Source organism: Marmota marmota, unplaced genomic scaffold (assembly GCF_001458135.2).
Source record: "Marmota marmota marmota unplaced genomic scaffold, marMar, whole genome shotgun sequence".
In the NCBI taxonomy this organism is placed as follows: Eukaryota; Metazoa; Chordata; class Mammalia; order Rodentia; family Sciuridae; genus Marmota; species Marmota marmota.
The window spans coordinates 42,791,564-42,812,248 of NW_026000093.1; the positions used below are offsets into that span (position 1 = coordinate 42,791,564).

The following is a 20,685-nucleotide window of genomic DNA, read 5'->3' on the forward strand; positions in this document are numbered from 1 at the left end:
GAAATAAAGCCACCTAAAGAAATGAAACCACTTGAAAAGATTTGTGAATGTTAGAGCGGGAAAACTTTCCACTGTTGCCATCTTCATCAGAATGGCAAAGTATCAGCATATAGTACTCTCACTTCACTTCTTTTCTCTAAGCTTGTTAATTTTAGTTGAGGACATGGTTGAGCAAAATAAGAATTAAGTCAATAGGAACTTATAAGAAAGTTCTACCAGAGTGTATGTATCCAAATATATAATATCAAAAAAATTGTTTCTAATATAAATTGAGACCTGAGGCATTTATTTTAAAATATATTTTACTCATACATATGTTCATTTTACAACATTACATGTTAATATTGATCAAAAACTAAAGAGTTTTTAAGAATTTTTCAAAGTCCTGTAGAGAGGCTTTGGCAATCTCTTTACAAAATATTTCATCAGGAATAGATACTAATTTGTCCAAAGAGATGTAATTAGGTTTTGCTGGATCATACTGTGCTCTTCCCAAATAGGTAAGAAATAGGTGTCTTTCTTTGATTTTAAACAACCTTGTGTTAAATACCTGGAAAAAGAAAAATGTTTTAAAAACATTATACAATAAAAGTTGAAATTTCAAGTTTACTTGGCCAGATATTTTAATAGGTTAACAAATATACTGACCACATATTCAGTAAATATGACTAATGCAACAAGACTTAAATTCTGTAGTTTCTGCTAAGAAATTATGACTAAATAGACTAGAGGTATAGCTCAGAGTACATGTTTAGCATATGAGAGGCTTGGGTTTGATCCCAAGCACCCCAATAAAATCATTAGATAAGGAATTATAATTAGAGGCTGGGGTTGTGGCTCAGTGGCAGAGCACTTGTCTCGCACATGTGAGGCACTGGGTTCAATCCTCAGCACCACATAAAAAAATAAATATGCAAAATAAAGATATTGTATCCATGTATAACTAAAAAAATATTTTTAAAAGAAGAAATTATAATTAAAACAGGACTCAAAGCTAATAAGCAGAATAATAAATTAAGGGCTACACAGTGGGCAAAGAACATAGACTACTCCAGAGACAATCTATTAGAAGAGCAAACCCTCAGGCCTCATCCCAAAACTACATATTCCCAAAACTACCTCATCAGAAACCTTGAGAGCAGGGCTTAGAAATGTTTTAATAAGGCTTCAAGATAATTCCAATAAGTGATCAAGAGTTATGTTAGCAAAAAAAAAATGTAAGATCTCCTAATCTGCAAAGCTTCCCTATTTTTTAAATTACTGCAATCAAAATGAAATTCATCTGATCTGATCAACTAGGGAAAGTATGTCTCCCTACCTCAGGTTAAAACTCCCAATGAGTAGGGAGTGTGGAACCAACTTTAAAAAGCAATAAGAAGCAGGCCAGGTCCCTACAGACCACTGCAAGAGAGGAAGGTGAAATGGGAGTTCTGGCCACACTTGTGCAAGAGCCATACAGGTCAAGACATTTGAGAGACTTCTGGAAAGGCCCAGATGACCTATCAGTGTGAGTTCTGGAGCTCTCCTCTTGCTTGTACCAGACACAGTGAGAATACTCGGCATGGCACATAACCTCTAGGCCTCTTTCCCAATGTTCAACTGGAAACAAAATAATAATAGTTCACTTGGATAGGACACTGTACAAAACTGTTGAAACCTTGCTTTGAGAACAGTGACCAAAAATAGTACAGGGTGCTAACTCAGCATGGGGCTGGTATGCTTTTGGAACAATACATGTCCTTTTTTCTGTCTATGCAAAAACAAATGATATCCTGTTCTGCCCTCATTTTTGGTAACTTAATTTCCTATTACTACATTATTTTGCTAATGAAGATGTGAGATACTTTAGTTTTAGTTTTTCCCAAGTATAGCTCCTAGGCAGTAACTCTTGGCTTAAAAAATTATCATACAAGAGACAACACCACAAATGATTCTGAATCAATAATAGTCTGAACTATTTATATAGCTCATGATCAGCTATTGTTTACTTTTCCAATAACTCAAGGTTTCTTTATCACTAAATTTGAGGATGGACGGTTGTTGACCACCAAGGACTACTTTGCCATTGTCACAAAAATTTCATGGTATATATGCCAACCAATTTCATCTTGTTAATGATGTATTAGTCTTAGGGATTTAAAAAAAAAAAGGTCCTCTAGCCTGAGAATTACTGAAACCCAGTTGGGAGGGGATAGGCAGGTTTAAGGGGATCCTGAATATATAACCTCCTTCCTTCTTCCTTAGTGATTTAATGTTCATGACTCTGAAGCTGCTTTTGTTATCCTTTACCTTCTGTGACCTCTTCTTTAAGATGACTTAATTAACCAGTTATGAAGTTATAATCCTTTCTCCATTTTAATTAATCATAAGGTATATATGCCAACCACAACCATTATTGTATGAAATTAGTTTCATACCACTAAATTTTAAAACATTTGCCAAAATCTTAACAGTTTTACCAGGTCCCTCATAGCCTCTCAGTTAATATACTTCCCCATTAATTACTTTTTGACTTTTCAGCAATACGCCCAGACCTCAGGAACCTGAGAATCCCAATTTGGAAGCAACAGTTACATGACTGGGCTTTGAACAAATGATTGTGATGTACCTGTCAGTTTATAGTTTCCTCCACTTGGAAGGTTTCTCTCCCTCTGTTAAGTGCCACTCATTATTTGACTGAGGAACATCATTTCTAGAGTGGTGGCATACCTGGTAAAGTGTGTGATTTAAACTCCACTGACATAGTTCTAATCCTGCCCCTACTTGGTAACCTTGGGCAGGTTCCTTAATCCCTTTATGCTTACTTTCTTCATTTGTAAAATAGGGATGAAAATAGCACTCATATGGTGGTTGTTATAATTATTATACTGAGTTGGTACAAGGAAAGCAGTAGAGATGGAGCTGGCACAGTAAACACCCAATAGCTCTTACTAGAATTCTTCTACTTCTACAATGAATAACTGGTCTACCAGTCCTCTGCTTGAGAACCTAACATTATGTAAAACAATCATATTCTTAGAACCCTGTCTACCACACTGCATTATAAGTTCCACAAGAATGCAAGCCAAATCTATTTTTATATCCTTAGTGCCCACATAGTGGATGCTCATTATATACTAAGTAAATGACTAAACCACTAGGGTTTAGAGGGGACAAAAGTTAGATTCTCTTATCATGATCTATTGTCACTGAATTATCCACTAACCCAGGGGAAACAAATTGTGACTGCTTTTCAGTTGAAAATTACTTAACATTATAATTGCTCCATCAGCCAAATTCCAACAACTGTAGCTTTTAATACTTTTTGTTCAACAAATATTTATTGCATGCCTACTAAGTGCCAAGTGTAGCTCTAGATTTGGGGAGTCAGCCATGTGTGAATCAGACAAGTCTATGCCACTCCAGAGTTAAAAAAGAAGCAAGTCTGATTAGTTCAGAAAATGTAACTGTGGCTTTGGCATAATGACAAACTAGAACTATTTTATGCTTTGGTAGGAGAGCACTATGATATCACTTGTTAATTCATAGATTTAGACTGTGAATGAAAAGTTCATGTAGCACTGAAAGGATCTTTAAGGGAATTTAAATGGAGAAAAACACATTCTTCTCCCTGATTCCAACAGGAATGAGGAATAGGTGGCAACCCAAGAGACACAGACAAATCACTAATTCTCTTTAGGAGATGCAGACCTCTGCCCTGCAGCTGTGAACTTCCCACAGCTGCATGCCACCATGCACCTGGATGGTAGTAGCCCAGAATGCAATGCAAGGGCAGCTCTCAGAGTGAGCCATGAGCTGCATGCATTACCTGTGGGAACTTGACAATGATGTGGTGGGGAATGCTCATCACATTGTGAACATAATCAAAAGTCTCCGTAAGTTTCCTTTTATTTGCAGTTAGCATCTTTGGGATTTTGGTGATCATATGCTGAATTTCATTATGTTTAAAACCAAGTTCAAGACGATAAACCTATAGGAAAATTAATTTGTTATAAGTTGTAAATAGAAATAATTATTTTGGTACTACACTAAAGGACATATTGATTATTATCTCAAAATTTAAAATAATGACATTTTAAAATCTGGGGACAGATGTCAATGCCCTCAAGGGATTAGTGCTTACTACTTCTGGGGTAACCAGAATTTCAAACCCATCTCCTGAAAATGATGGGTGATCATCAAGAAGCAGCAGCATAATTATGAGATGGGATAACAGTGCACAAGGGAGGCCTGGACAGGCTGGCTGCATGGGCCAGGTACAAATAGACCAGCATTAAGATTTCAAAGTGCTTTTGAGCTTTCATTCCCAAAGCACAATCATATACATGTTATTAAAAAACCTACATGTCCAAATTCCAAACAGAAGACAAAACTAAACACTCATACAGGGGTAGGTTCTCCATGTACTTTCACAGTGTCCAATGCTCCCCCACCAAGCCATCACTCTTAATATTCCTTACTTTATCCCCCTACCAGATTCTAAGCTCCACAAGCACAGACTACCTCCCTAGCACTTATTTATTTTTGTTTATTGGTTCTTTTTAGTTACACATGACAGTAGAATCCATCTGATATAATTATATAAGCATGGAATATATCTTATTCTAGTTAGGACCATTCTTGTGTATGTACATGATGGTGGGATTCACTATGATGTTTTCATATACGTACACAGGAAAATTATGTCAGATTCTTTCCATTGTCTTTCCTTTTCCTATCCTCCCTCGCTTTTCAACATTCCCCATTGTTTAATCGACTGAACTTCTATTCTTCCCCTGCCATCCCCCTACCTCTTGTTGTGGATTAGCTCCCACAAGTCAGAGAAAACATTCAACCTTTGACTTTTGGAGACTTGCTTATTTCACTTAGTATGATGGTCTCCAGATCTACCCATTTACTGGCAAATGTCAATAAACTCATTCTTCTTTATGACTCAGTAACACTCCATTGTGTGTACATACTACATTTTCTTTATCCAAGAATGAAACACTTCAGTACCTCAGAGAATAGGCCTTATATAATTTCAGACACTTCTACAGCCGTGTGTATTAACTCTTTGTTTGCCGTTGGCTTCATACTTTTCTTTTGGAGGAAAGACAGTAAAGAATATCTGATATATTCTGTGATAGAACTAGAGCTGGCAATTGGCACAGGTGTCAAGGATAGCAATGTGCTGCCCACTGCTCTGTTCATAAGAGTCTTTTAGATGCAGCCTCCTAAATGCCCTAAGACATAGAAAGAGTCACAATGGGCAAACAAAGCATTTTCATAGATTGATAACACAGATTAGGAAATAGAGACATAGCCTCTCATGTCAGGCAACAGAAGCAGTTTCCAGATACTACCAATAGGTACCAGTGTCTGCAAGATGATTTACACATGTAACATCTGATCAATATATGAAAATATCATTAAATGACACAAATTTCTTGCTAGATATTTTTATATTATATTTTATATATTTTCTGTCTTTTTATAAATAAATTCTTTCAAAATCCAATTTTCTTTAAGATGACAATAGCAAAATGTATTCCCTTTGAAGGGCTTAAACACGTAAAGAAAGAAAATGATTTCTCAAAAGCTTTACACTGTCCTACCTTCATATTTTCTTTCACAGGTTCCAGACTTCCAGTTAGTAGCCTTGGAAGACGAACAACTAAATCTCTAGTCTATAATGAGAGACAAAACAATCTATTATTACTATATATGCACATTTAACTAGTTTGGAAAACTAAGGCATTAGAGGGAATAAGCTAAAATTTAAAAGATGAGCCAGCTGGAGAAATGATAGGCACCTCAGAAAAATATAATACTGTTTGAGGAAAAAACAAATATTGAAAATAAGCCTTAAAAATTCCAAGTTGATGGAATACTATAAAATGATGAAGCTTTATGTTTAAACTAGCAGGGTAATTCATTTTCTTAAAAAAATACCAAGACTTTTTAGAATTCAGATGAGCCAGCATTTATTAGAAACATGAGGTTTAACAGTTACTAAATGTCCTAAGAAGGAAATGTACAAAGTCTTTTCATTCTTTACCTTCTTCACACTAAGTTCAAGTTCTTTTTGAAAAAATCCCAATCTGTTATCCAGTCTTTCCACTGAAAAATTCAGCAGAAATGGGGCATTTCTGACCATCTGTGCAATATCTGTCTTATTAAAATTTTTTGATTGTAGATAAGCCACCCTAGAAAAGTACACAAAAATACATGTATATGGTAAACATTTACTAGCTTCACAATTATAAAGAACTTGAAAAAATAAAGGATAAATAAAACATAGTAAAACAAAATAAAAATAAAATAGAAAACATTCCATAATAGAAAAATACAATAAAATAAAAAAATTCTGTAATAATGATGTGAACATGGATAAAACTGAACAGTTGTCCATAGGCTCTAGAATGATTTTCTTTTAGATTGAAAATAGAAAATAATCCTGTGTGGCTGAAGGAATATGGAAATTTTATTTTCTTTTAATTTTTTTTTTCATACTGGGGACTGAATACAGGGGCACTTTACCACTAAACTACATTTCCAGATCCTTTAAAATATTTATTTATTTATTTATTTATTTATTTATTTATTTATTTTGAGGAGGGCTACCAGGGATTGAACTGAGGGTACTCAACCACTGAGTTTTAAAATCTACTCAATTTTAATAGACATTTTAATGCAATATCTATTAAAATTCCCAGCCCTATTTTTTATATTTTATTTAGAGACAGGGTCTTGCTGAGTTGCTTAGCACCTTGCTTTTTGAGGCTGGCTTTGAACTCAAAATTCTCCTGTCTCAGCCTCCGGTGCCACTGGGATTACAGGTGTGCACCAGTGCATTGGGCAGAAAATAATTCTGAAATCCACTAATAGGTAGATTCCTTTTTCATTTAATTTGATTTATTACATGGTAAGAAAAAAATGAAATAGCTTCTGTTTAGGCCCCCCCCACCCCCCACTAAGAACAGAAAAACACCAACGAAGAATATAAGAGATCTGGAACTGTCTATTCAGAGGACCCTTGAAGAAAGGCTGTAACTGAAAAAAGATTTTTTTTAATGTTAGCATATTTAACATACATTTTCATAAATAATTTTACTATAGTCTTTTTTTTGGTAATTGAATTTTTTTTTTTAAATTTTTTTTTGTAGTGGTAGATGGACAGAATGCCTTTATTTTATTTGATTATTTTTATGTGGTGCTGAGGATTGAACCCAGTGCCTCACTCATGCTAGGCAACTGCTCTGCTGCTAAGTTACAGCCCCAGCCCACTACAGTCTTTTAATATGTATTTTGTTAACATCTCAGAAATGTTCCCAAGTTTCTGGGAACCCAAATATGGTAGTATAATATAAAAAGTTTAACTGACTTTTCAAAATCTAAAAATATAGTAAAGGGTAGTTTTATTATATGCCTAAATATATCAAGATGTTATTTTGTTTACTTCTTATCAGAAAAATAAAAAATTCTATGAGCCAGATAAATTATCCACATTACATTTGAAGAAATATAGATTCAAAGAAGCTAAATAATTTGTCTTGGATCATCAAATAATCAATGCTAATAATTCAAATTAGAATGTAACATGCCTACATCTAAAGCTTATGGTGGGTTCTGCACTAAACTTAATTACTTTAGTCAGCTGAATATTACTCCTTCAAAGTAGCTCCTTTGAGGCATGAGAGGAAACAATTGATAAATTTAATTATATGAAGAAATACTATAAAACAAAGTCAAAAAAATGACTGGGAAAAATATTTGCAAAATGCCTTAGAGAAAGAACCAATGTTTCTAACATATAAAAGAATGTTTACAAGAAAGAAAAAAAGCCCAATTAAATAATGTTGCCAAGTGTGGCGGCACACACCTGGAATCACAGTGACTTGGGAGGCTGAGGTAGGATTATAAATTGGTGGCCTGCCTAGGCAACTTAGCAAGACCCTGTTTCGAAAAAATAAAAAGGACTGGGATGTAGCTCAGTGGTACAGCACTTCTGGGTTCAATCACTGGCACCAAAAAGAAAAAAGAAAAAAATGGCAAAAGACATAAATAATTTACAGAAAAGGAAATTTAAATAGGAATTCAACACATACAAAGTAATCTGTAACATGAAAAGTATTCCAACATTTGTTGTTTAAAATACGAGTTTCCAAAATTAACAAAGAGGTATTATTTTTACTTGTAAAATGGAATCATAAAGTTGATAACACTATTATTAGTGAGGATAACAGAGAAATTGGACTTCTGTACTGGGGGAATATATACTAGAAAACAATTCAAATAAATGCAATATCTATTAAAATTACAAATGAATATATCCTTTGACCTCACAATTCTACTTTTAGAAATGTATCTTACAGGTAATATTAGTGAAATGAGGTGTATAGGAATTGCTAAAGCACTGTGACAGGAAAGACCACAAAGACCCTGGAGGTTTATAAGTAGGGTACTAAATAGATCTGTAGTATGGATTATTCTGGATTAAAGAATAGAAAGTGCGTAAGAAAGAAACATTTCCAAGATATAGTTAAGAAAAGTGGGGTTAAAATAGTATGTATAATTGCTACCAGTTATGTGTGTGTGTGTGTGTGTGTTTACTCTTATATAGGACAGAATATTCCTAGAAGGTGGACACAAACCTGGGTGGTAGTAGCTATTAATGAAGATAATAGAGAAATTGCACTTCTGTATACTACTGGGGGAAGTATAAACTGGAAAACAACTCAGATAAATGCAATATCTATTAAAATTAGTTGAGTCTTGGAAGGCCATGGAGAAGAAGGAGGGGAAATAGGATAACTTTCTTGGGGAAGGGGGACAGGCAGCCATGTTGTGTCTGACTAAAATATTATTAAAACTGCTGTCAAGAAGTTTATTTTTCATCATATGTCCTTTTGAGTATATGAGGATATATTACCTATTAAAAAATTCTAAGTAATTAAGAAATGTTAAACAGTTCAATCTGATAGTCAGCCAGGTTTAGGAATCACTGATCAAACTATCTATATTAGAGAAGACTTCTTAGGTCTTATGAGAATGTGTGATCTTAAATGGGTAACTTAAGTTCCTTTAAAGTTTAAATTTCCTTCACAAAATTAAACATAGGGAAACATTATGACGCAATAGCCAACCCTCTGGAGTTGTACTAAGTGGGTTTGAATCCCAATTCTGTCACTTAAAATTAACTTTTAATCTTGGGCAAATTACTGAACCTCTCTGTGCCTACCATGTATAATAATGACAGTAAAAATCATGGTATAGTCTCTGAAAGGATCCCCATTGTGAGAATTGAACCCAGTGCCTCCACACATGCCAGGCAAGTACACTATGGCTGAGCCTCAGTCCCAGCTCCTAAATAGCACTTTAATAAACAACTTTGGAGTAACTTTTGAGCAACAAGGCAAGCTTGTTGTCTAATGGGGAGGCAATCAGTGTTCTGGCAGCCAGGGGGAGCAGCACTGGATGTGAGAGTTTCCTGGAATCACTTTCTGCCTCTTTATTGTGACAGCCTATCTGTATCACACTAGACTGTAAGCCACATGATGGGACAGAGGACAAGTTTTATGTCTGGAGTCCAGGCCTTGACTATATAAGGGCTCAAGTTGTTTTGTGCAAGGATTACAGTTTTCTTTTGTTTGTTTTTCCTAATTCAGAGAAAAGGTTCGAGAAGGTATAAGAAACAGCAAACTTTCTGAAATGCAGGGAGGCTATTTTCCAGTGTGGAAAATAGTATGGGGGGGGGGTCAAGATTAGATGCAGGCTAACTAGGAGACTACTGGAGCATGAAATTATTGGTATGAAATAATTAGGAACTGAGGCAAAGTATTTCAAGTGGAGATTAAGAGAAACACACTAATTTGAGAGAAAATAAAGTAGAACCGATGGGCCTTGGTAATTTGTTAGATGTGGATGACAAACGAAGAGAAGTCAAAGTTAATACCAGCATTTCTGACCTCAGCAACAAGGTAAATAGTGCCCCCCATTTATTGAATCCTGGAACATGGAATGATTTAGATAAAAGTTGGGGGGAATTCAAACTGTTAACTTCAGGACAGGGACTTGTCTTATTCTTTGTGGTTCTTAATGCCTAGCAGGACCTTCACTCACAGATCAACACTGTCTCACTAAAGATTCTCTCAGTCCACAATTCTTTGAATGTTGAATGAAGTACAAAGTTGTTTATTAAAGTGCTATTTAGGAGCTGGGACTGAGGCTCAGCCATAGTGTACTTGCCTGGCATGTGTGAGGCACTGGGTTCAATTCTCAGCACCGCATATAAATAAATAAAATAAAAGTCTATCAACAATTAAAAAAAATAAAATAAAGTGATATTTAAAGAAGAAGAAAGGAATAACCAAAATAGTTAACTTATAACATGATTAACAAAATTAGACAATAATTTGCCAAGAGAATGTCAAATGTCTACTATTAAAAATTGGATATAGAAAAAACACACAAGATCATGTTTTCAGAACTAAGGGTACTCTCAGAAAATACAGCTATTTGTTAATAGTCATTAAAAAACAACTTATACCAGTTTCTGAAGAGAAATAGTTAAGTACTGACTTAGCAATAGATGAAACAATGAAATAATAATAAGCAGTTGAATAAATAATTTAAATCAAAGAAAATCCATAACAAAAAAAAAAATAACATTCATGCTCATTATCTCAGTAGATCCTGTACAACAGAGACTTAAAAAATTTCTTACACATATATTTCCTCTATAGCCACTTCTTAGGTTATGTGAAAAATCATTCTAAAAGCCCTACCTGATCTTAAGATTTTCAAGGTCTTCAGAGAAAACAGCATAGTTTTTAGTCAGGAATGTTCCCAACTGGTTATCCTCTAAACCCAAATCCTTGAGAAACAGGAGTATTTGCTTAATGTCTTTTTCAAAATCCAGTCTTAGAAGAAGGTTGGCTGCATCTGGATGTTTTTCTATCTTGGACAAATCCACTCCTACAATAAATTATAAATACTGTTTGAAGACCACTTCTTAGTTTAGCCATCAAAGTTCATACATATAAGCATTAGAAATTACTGAGGAATAACCTATTCAAAGGAGAACTGAAATAAACAAAATAGAAACTTCTAAATATCTACAGCTAAACTGGTTACAGAAATAAAACAAATTAAAATGAATTATAGTATTTATTTCAAAGACATGTGTAGAGGGAAATGAGCATTTGTGGCTAAATGTCTCCCAAGACAAATTCACTAATCACTGGATCATCATCATTTCTATGGCTTCTGGATATGGTTTGAAAGATAGTTGGGATCCCTTAATGATCTCCTTGGTAACTGCTCAACTGGTAAATTTGCAGGGTATAAACTCTATGAACAAATTGTTACTTTGAAATTTTTAAGTCATTTCCTTAAGTAAAATTATTATTTAAAAAATATGCTCATGATCCCCTTCACAGGGGGAATAAAAATTACCCTATTTCTTACTCATCACTGGCATCTCCAGGTCTTTATTGCAGAGACAAGGACCTTAAAGGGGCTTACAAATGTCTGAGTGAGAATGTGTGCACACATACAACCCTCAAGCACTACAGAAAGCAGCAAGTACACAACCTTTAACCTTTACATACCCTTCTAATCTTATATAATCTAAGTAAACAAGACAAGAAACATGAGAAGAAGTAAAAAAGGGAGAAACCAAGGTGATATTTAAAAGCATTTTTCACTTTCTCATACTGTTTGATTTCAGCATTACTTAGGCAGAGAATCAAAGAACGTGTAATTCAAAATTCTCATTAAAACTGAGGATTTCATTCTTTTTCCTTTTATCTGATTTTAAGAGATGAAAAGGAAAGCCTCTCCCACATCTTTAAAATAAACATTTAGATAACATAAAACCTTAAGTTTAGACTCAAATTTCATAATATTGAACATATTTCTTCAGATTAAAAATAACCCCAGAACTGATTTCTAGAGGCAACTTTACAGTATTACATATAAAAACAATGAAATAAAAACATTCTTTCTTTAATGGTAAATGTGATCAGAAAAGCAGACCTAATTATAATTCTAAATCCAAATTTCTTAATATTAAACACATAACCACAATTAGCAAAACAGCTAAACAGAATACACACACACAAACACACACACACACACACAAAAAATGAAGACTAGAAAACAGATTGGGATGAACTAAAGTAATTTACTGTAGGCTAATAATGGCATTTTATATCAATAAGAAAAACATTCATTAAAATATAATGGGACCAGGGCTGGAGCTATATAGCTCAGAGGCACAGCACTTGCCTCACACCTGTGAGGGACCGGGTTAGATCCTCAGCACCACATATAAATGAGTAAAAAAAAAAAGGTCCATTGACAACTAAAAAAAATATTTTTTAAAAAAATATATAATATGGACCACTAACTATCTTGTAAAAAAATTAAAAATTCTTCTGTATCTTATGCAAAATTAATTCCATGAAGTTAAGAATCTAAAAGTATATTAACTACTGAAAGAAAACACAGAACTCAAAATACAGTATTGTTTAATTTCAAAAAAATATAAGATGCAGTGGCTTGGGAGGCTGAGGTAAGAGGATCATGAGTTCAAAGCCAGCCTCAGCAACTTAGTGAGGCCCTTAGCAACTCAGCAAGACCCTGTCTCTAAAAAATAAAATATATAAAAAAAGGTAGGGTGGGGCTGGGGATGTGGCTCAGTGGTAAAGTGCTCCTAGGTTCAATCCCTGGTATTAAGAAAAAAAAATATATCATATATATACATACATATGGAAGATATATGAATGGCTTTCTGTGTGATACATATTTGTTTGTTTGGAAAAAGGTCTGGAAAACTTAAATATCTTAAACATCTCAGTAAGAATGATCACCTTTGGGAAGTGAAATGAAGATGTAAAGAGGACAGATCTATTTCTTGTAATATATGCATTTTTAACAACTAGATGTAATTCTTCTATAATTTAAAAATAATTTTAATAGACAATAAATCCAATTACTGGATGGATAAAGAAACAAGATGGAAACTGGTTCCAAATATCTGTGGGAGGATGACTTTAAAAATAGCACAAAGGGCTTAGACTTCAAATTTAAGTAAATATTAGAGCTTTCATGTGTTGAAGTGCCTTGCTCAGCATGAGCTGTCACACCATGACTGTGCTAAAGCAGAAATCCTGAAAAGCTATTTTTTTACTATCTGTATTTTGTTTATTTATTTTTATGTGGTGCTGAGGATCAAACTCAGTGCCTCACATGTGCAAGGTAGGTACTCTAAGCCCCAGCCCCTGAAAAGCTACTTTTTAATACCAATGGAGAAAAGAATCTCATCAGGATAGTACCCTACTCAGCCAGATCACTTGGTTTTACTCAAATTTCATTAACTTGAAAAAACAGTCACTGAATGCCAGGACTTCTGCTAAGCACTGGGGATAAAAAAAAAAAAAAAAATGGGTAGTATTATGATCTAACCTGTAGATGGTCAGTCTAGTTGGGCTTTATTATCATCAGTTCAGTAACTACAAATATACCATTGCATTTAGGTACAGTAACACATATTTAGTTATCAGGGTCTGACAGGCAACAGATAGTGCCCTATAAAGTTCAAAAGAAAAGAACTTTAAGGAGGACTAAATAGGGTGACAAAGATGCAGGGAGAAGGGAACACTGGAGGGCACTTCCAGCACCAGAGATCAGAGGGAGATAGAAGCTATTAAGGAAGGACTGCTCAGAAGGAGCTGTTGTCATGGAGAAAGCAACTGGACCCAAAGAAGGGAGAAAAACACTCCCAGTAGGCCCTTCTAGTCTCCACACTGTAGGTGCCTCCTGCCAGGTGAAGCTGCCCAGAACCCAGCTGGCCCCCTGCTCTAGAGCTCCAGCACACAGTGGCTGGCCACCTGGCATAAAGAACAAGTAGAAAAAGGCAGAAACAGCTCTGCAAAGCAAAGAGAAGGACTTAGTATTCAAAACCATGGTTTGGCAAAGCAATCATGGCTTTTCTAAGTTAGTATTGGGTATTAGCATACAGAAGAAGGAATGGTTGAAATATATTCCAAGGCTGTGATGTACTGTAAATTGTGTAAAGGTAGGGACTGCATCTCAGGATTGTCTTGCATCGCCATAGAGCTGCCATAGGCAAAGAGAGCTATTTTGAAAAGAAAGGTAACTGGCTTTCTTGCTCATAGTAGATGTCATCTCTCACTTTTGAACTCTCTGGACACTTTATTATGTATATTTTGGGTGTAAAACATATGTCTTATATATGTATATATATATGTGTGTGTGTGTGTGTGTGTGTGTATATACATATACATATATATACACATACATACATACACACACACATATATATATACAGATGCTACTGAATAATTACCTAAAGCTATTAACATATTCACTATTACAAATATTCACCAATTTTTTATGTGACACAAAAACATTTAAAACCCACTCTTTCAGCAATTTTCAAGTACACAGAACATTAACTATAGTCATGTTGCACTTTGGATCTGTAAAACTTATTCCTCCATTTCACTGAAACTTTGTAAGTTTTGACAGATATCTCCTTATACCTTCCTCTATTGCCTCCTTCTACCATCATTCTATTCTGCTACTATGTGTTTGGTTTTTTCTTTTAGTTCTCACATGTAAGTGAGATCATGTGGTATTTGTCTTTCTGTGCCTATCTTATTTAACTTAGAATAATGCTTTTCATCCACATTGTTGCCAATGGATTTCCTTCTTAAGAATGGATAATATGGGCTGGAGCTGGAGCTCAGTGGCAGAGTGCTTGCCTTGTACATATGAGGCACTAAGTTTGATCCTTAGCACCACATAAAAATAAATAAAATAAAGACATGCTGTCCATCTACAACTTAAAAAAAAAAAAGATAGTATTCCATTGTGTATAGCATGTTTTCTTTATCTCTTCATTTACTGATGGACACTTATGTTGATTCATGAAAAACTTTATTTGTATCTCTGATCTCTGATATGGGTCTTAACACATTACCTTTCATCCTTATATTCCAGCTACTCTAAAGTATATGTCTTTAGATGTTTCTGAACACTTAAAGTTTCTTATGAACAAAGGCCATTCCTTATATATTTGGGTCACATTCAGCTAATTGAGCACAGGGACAGATGTGTCAACAATCATCACACATTACCATTAATGCTAGGCTCAAAAATAAGCAGGGAAGGAAGTGGGAGCTTAAAGGAGGACCCCTCTTCAGGGTCAAAGAAAACATTTTCAAGTTATTGGAATTTAAGCTAAGTTCTTCAGTTGTCAGAGATGGCCAACCAAAAGAGGGAAGTATCAAGGGATAAAGCTGAAAAAGCAAGCAGGAGACAACCAGGAAAAGGTAATGGGAAAATCAGAATGTTACAATAAGAAGCTAGATTAAAAATAACTAAATTGAAGTTTTCAGTGAGGTGCCCTGGCCATTTCACTATCTAGATCCAACTAGTCAACAAGCTAAGGTAGTTAGAGAATAAGCCAAAAGAGAAATTATCCAAATTAGGACATGAGCTCCAGGAGAAAGGTCAGGGAGTAACAGGGAAAACAGGCAGTGGTGTGCCATGGATCTGATAGTTACTCACTGGAAAAACTGTCCCGAAAGGTTATTGGAAGGTGTGGGAAAATTTAACCCTAAGAAACAAAGAAAATTAATCAAATAAAAAACAAGGCAATTATTAACTCCAGGAAAAAGAAGTTATACAGGAAGGAAACAACAAATATACATTTGATTACAATGACTAATGATAGATCTAAAAATTGTAATGTAACACACCAAGACTAATGACATATTTAAAAATTATAATGTAATACACCAAGGTAATTTTAGAGAATATGGAAAAAATACCTGTGTATATATAAAAGATTGACTGTTGTCTAAAATTGATGAAAAAAGAGATAGTATTATAAGCAACTGCTTTTAAAATGTGGAAGTTAAGTACAGTGATAAAAGTAGATACCTTCAGTAAATGGGATGCAAGGTCAGTAAAGAGAAACAGAGCCTTTCACACTATTTGACTTTTGCTTATATGTTTATACTACTTTGATAAAGATTTAAATGTTGAGTAAGGTAAAAAAAAACAAAAATAAAACAACAACAACAACAAAACCCCAAAAGTATACTAAAGTATTTGTAGGGTACTCAAACTTACCTAAAAGCACTAACTTCTGCAGAGTCTCAGAATGATCTACATAGTCTCGAAGTGTGAATGAATCTGGAGGCAGTGGAGGGTGTGCAACAATTTGAACAGCCTCTTCTTCGGAAAGTGGATGCAATGGAGACAAGGGAGGCAAATCGTCCAGTTCTTTGAAGCCAGGCACGTAGAAAGAGAAGCAAGTTAGTGCTTCAGACTATTTCTCCAAAGCCCACTTCTTCCTTGGTTTGTGTCTTTTGCTAGTTAAATCTTGAGATCATTTCAGAATTAATTGTTCAAGAAATCAAAAAATTCTAAGTACCAAGAGGTAAGGTTATGACTATTTAGAAAGATCAACTACTGTTTTTCTCTAAGATAAGAAATTTGTTAGTAAGTTTCAAGGCACAAAACTTTTCTCTTGCACTTTTCAATGACAGGTAAAAGTGTTAAGAGGATCAACTGCCCTTCAAGTACATTTTGAAAAAGAGAATCAGTCTACCATAGCTTGTTAACTTGGCCAAAAGTACAACATATTCAACAGCCTGAATCTCACAGGTTAGTCATGACAATCTGAAAATTCTGCTTTGATGCAGTGCCCTCTTCTCCCAGTTATTCTCCAGTGCCTAAGTTGATGTCTGTCTCTACCACCTGCAGTCTTTCTGGTCTAGCATTGATTCTACGGTGTGTGGTTTTGTGTGTGTGTGTGTGTGTATCTATCTATCTATCTATCTAAATATATATATTTTTAATAAAACAATATGTTAGACACTTGGGACTGTAATTTACCTTAAGCTAAGGAATCCAGACTGTGATCTCTTGTTCTGTTTCTCACTTTTTTAGCCACCCTCTCTCCTCCCTGTGTCCAGCTCTCTTTATCATTTTGTACATAATTGAATATAATTCCATATATGGTAAAATCTGAATTCCTAGAACAGGAGGCACTAGAAAGGAAAGACTGACTAAAAACAATACAAGGGAACTTTAGCAGTGATATAACTGTTCTATTTGATGACTGGTAGTTGTTATACAACTACATGTATACATCAAAATTCAAAGAATCATATACCCCAAAAGATGGATTTTATTTGATACCAATTATACCCTAATAAATCTAATCTTGTTTTGTTTTGTTTTTTTAGTACTGGGATTGAACCCAGTGCTTGTTGCATGCTGGGCAAGTGATCTCCACTGAATTATATTCTCTAGCTCTTATTTTAAATTTTGAGAGAGGATCTCTCAGAATTGCCCAGCTGGCCTCAAACTTGTGATCCTCTTGACTTAGCCTCCTGAAAAGGTGTGATTACAGGCATGTGTCATCATACCTGGTCCAAAAGAAAAAAATTTTAAATACTCTAAGTAAGAAGCATTTAGAAAGCAAATGTAATATTAAAAATACATATATTTATATAATTATATATAATCTATTTTATTTATATAAGATAATCTTATGCACACTAGTAAAATCAAAGTAAAAGAGCAGTAAATAAATAGAGCTGGCATTATTCCTTTTCCTGCCTGGTACAAAGTATGAATAGAAATGGCCTAGCAAAATGTAAACAAGTAGCTTGTTTAAACTACCAAAAGCAGGGAAAGTGGGACTTTTCTAAAAGTTGAGAATTACCTTCTAGAGTCAGGTCGGAGTCAAAGCAGGGCATCTTCTGTGTCTTCTCTGACTGCTCATTCACATAAGGAAGCAGAGTGCTTTGGGCAGAATTATTCTCTTGCCTACTTGAGTTGGTAGACTGGGAATTACTCCATAAGGAGGAAGTTTTGTAAGTCTTAAATCCCCACTGGAGAAAACAATTGTCAGAGGACATCTGAGGCCAAGCAGAAGAGCTTTGTAACCATGTTTTCCCTGGTCTTGGAAAACGTTTTGTGAGTTGTGTGGCATTAATGAAGCGGCTCGACTTAATTGAGTTGAACCATCTGAGTATCTGTTGGGCTGACAAGGCCATTTTTCCTAAAGTAATCTACAAAGGAAAAACAGAACTATCAAAAGAGAAATTCAGTTTATTTAAATATTTTAAATTGTATTCAAACAACAAAAATAAACTGGAAATTATTATTTTTTTCTTAAATTAAAGGTGTTTAATTAAATTTGGTTAGACTAAAGTAGTGAAATGTTTCTTATATATAGGGAAAGCCACAAACAAGGCAGTCTTAGTTATAAGCTGAAAAATAGGATTTTCTGAAGTGGAATAATAAAGATAAGATTTACAATTTAACAGTAAAAAGCAAAATCAGTGGTGTAAGAAAATCATTAAAACAAAAATCTGTAAATGTTCAAATTACACATAACCAAATCATCTGTTAATCATTTTTTAAGAAGACAGTGAGGTAGTTAAGTGCTCTTGGAATATGGTTTGAAGGATATTTAAGAAGAACATTGCTGACCAAAATAATATTGAGGGCTAGGGTCATAGGTCAGTGATAGAGCGCTTGCCTAGCATGTGTGAGCACTGGGTTTGATTCTCAGCACCACATAATAATAAATTAAGGTCCATCAAAAACTAAAAAAAATTTAAAAAAATAACATTGAGTTATTCAAATGCATTTTATGTACATAGTCACAAAATAAACAGAAAGAAACCACTCTTGTCCTGAACGAATCATCACAACATTATCATTGCTATATTGAACAGTGAAGGCTTTCTTGCTTCGTTCTTAGAGCTGAACTCTGTTGATTATTTCAAAGATGAAGCTGTTCTTAAAAGGGAAATTGAACAAAACTAGTTTTGTCAAATTCTGTTTTTTTTGTAGGAAACAAGAAAAAGAACAGCCTTCAAAAGGAAAAGGTCAAAATAGCAAGCAAAACAAAGTAACAGAAACAAATAAGCAAGCAGACAGGCATAAATGTATATTTTGACTGAAAAAGTAGTTTTTAACAGGAAAGATTGTTGCTACTTTAAACTCCAGGAATATGAAATAATTTTACATTTAGCAGCTAATTAGAAAGACATTTTATGTTAAATAAGATAATCCATATAACACACAGCATGGAGTCCTGCATATGAGAAATGATTTATAAATGTTAACCATTATTATTATTGACTAGTCAATCAAAAATAATTAATTCTGTGAACTAATTACGGCGTACAACTTTGTGCTTTGTTCATTTATGTTGTGGAATTCAGCTTGTTTTATGCTCTGCATTCGACTAAACACTTGAAGATCTAATTTCTTGGAGATCTGTAGTCTGGGGGAGTTTGTTGGAAGAGATTTATAAAAGTGAAAGTCTCAGTTTCATTCTGAAGTGATCTTAGGAAGTAAGTATTCCCAATAATTTTTGTTAAATTTTGGCAGGAAACAAGCCTCCAAATCTGTCTCTGCAGCAATCATAAAGGCACCAAATTGGGAGTCAGAAGACCAAGGTAGTTATGCCACCTTGACAAAATTAAGTTTCTTAAAGGGGTGTAAAAAATGTTTAGCCCATGATGGTATACAATTATCATTACTCAAATAATTACTCAAATAATAATTTTTATGGGTGGTAGAGATAGAACTTTACAACTGAGCTACACCCCCAGGGCCAAAATAGTATTTATTTATTTATTTGTAAAGGTTAAGGGTACAATAAAATGATCTTATGGTCCCTATCAGGTTTGACATTTTAGATGTAAAAGTTTGTCCAACCTCGTTGTCCTGCTTCAAAGCAAACCCATTCCCATCCCAAATTCACTCTTGTCTCTCTATAATCAAATTAAATTAATATCCCTTCCACATCTGGCAAGTTCACTTTTAAACTCCATCCACATCCATCAAAAGACCTTTGTGAATATAACTAGTTTTTAACCTTCCATTTTTACTTGCAAAAGCATTATCTTTACATTACCACTTCTCTGCTATGTATACATCCTAACAATTCCTTTAGGATAGAAGGGTTGGGTCTTATCTCTGGATCCACCCTCCCAGTAACTATCCCCACCAGAGTCTTGCAGTGCTCCACTGTTTGTAGAACAGAAATGAATCAACCACAAGCATTGTCAACTCCAGGGCCTACACAGTATTCAAAAGCGGGTATGGCATTTGCAAATGTGTACATAAGCTCTGTGAGGTTTCACAATTAAGTTTTCTAACACGGCCCTTGATCACGAAGATGGAAGAAAACACCCTAAAAAACTCCACTAATTAACTTAGTTAAAATTAACTCCACTAATACATCGTACACTAGTTCTCAACTCGATGTCTACTTCGTTAGGTTTAGGAATAAGAACTGAAAAAATTTTTTTTTCAGAGTTCCAGATTTCTAACTCTGTAATTAATAAATGACTTCAGGAGATGAAATGGGGACTAAGGGGTGGCTTCGTAATAAAGGGCCTCTCAAATAATGGTGTCGCCCTCTCTAGGCCTTTTTAAACCAGATTTCAGTTCCTCAAACCGAACTTCCGCAGGAAACCACTTCACACGCTGGGCCTCCTCCTTCCTTCCAGGGCCACTATTTAAAAAAACGTATTTTGCGTTTCCAACTCTTGGGCCAGGGGATACGTACCAAACCGAACCAATCTCCCTCCACGGAGCCACGGAGACTTAAAGGCCCTGAGGCTGGGGAGCGCC

The 20,685-nt window shown here is 34.7% G+C and overlaps 1 protein-coding gene across 2 annotated transcripts in view; it reads right to left on the reverse strand.

The window, feature by feature from the left end:
- Nucleotides 1-284: 284 nt before the first annotated feature.
- The window catches only part of Mterf3 (mitochondrial transcription termination factor 3), a 20,577-nt gene continuing 176 nt past the window's right edge, over nucleotides 285-20,685 (reverse strand). The window contains exons 1-8 of one of the 2 annotated variants that reach the window (XM_015485982.2): nucleotides 20,621-20,685; nucleotides 17,753-18,101; nucleotides 16,150-16,302; nucleotides 10,770-10,959; nucleotides 6,041-6,188; nucleotides 5,598-5,669; nucleotides 3,809-3,970; nucleotides 285-550 (exon numbers count right to left, since the gene is read on the reverse strand). The exon at nucleotides 20,621-20,685 is cut by the window's right edge and continues 174 nt beyond it. In XM_015485982.2, the coding sequence (XP_015341468.1) occupies nucleotides 356-550; nucleotides 3,809-3,970; nucleotides 5,598-5,669; nucleotides 6,041-6,188; nucleotides 10,770-10,959; nucleotides 16,150-16,302; nucleotides 17,753-18,086 (1,254 nt within the window). In that variant the 5' untranslated portion in view covers nucleotides 18,087-18,101; nucleotides 20,621-20,685 and the 3' untranslated portion in view covers nucleotides 285-355. The remainder of the gene's footprint in view (nucleotides 551-3,808; nucleotides 3,971-5,597; nucleotides 5,670-6,040; nucleotides 6,189-10,769; nucleotides 10,960-16,149; nucleotides 16,303-17,752; nucleotides 18,102-20,620) is intronic. The other variant, XM_015485983.2, reaches the window with a different exon arrangement.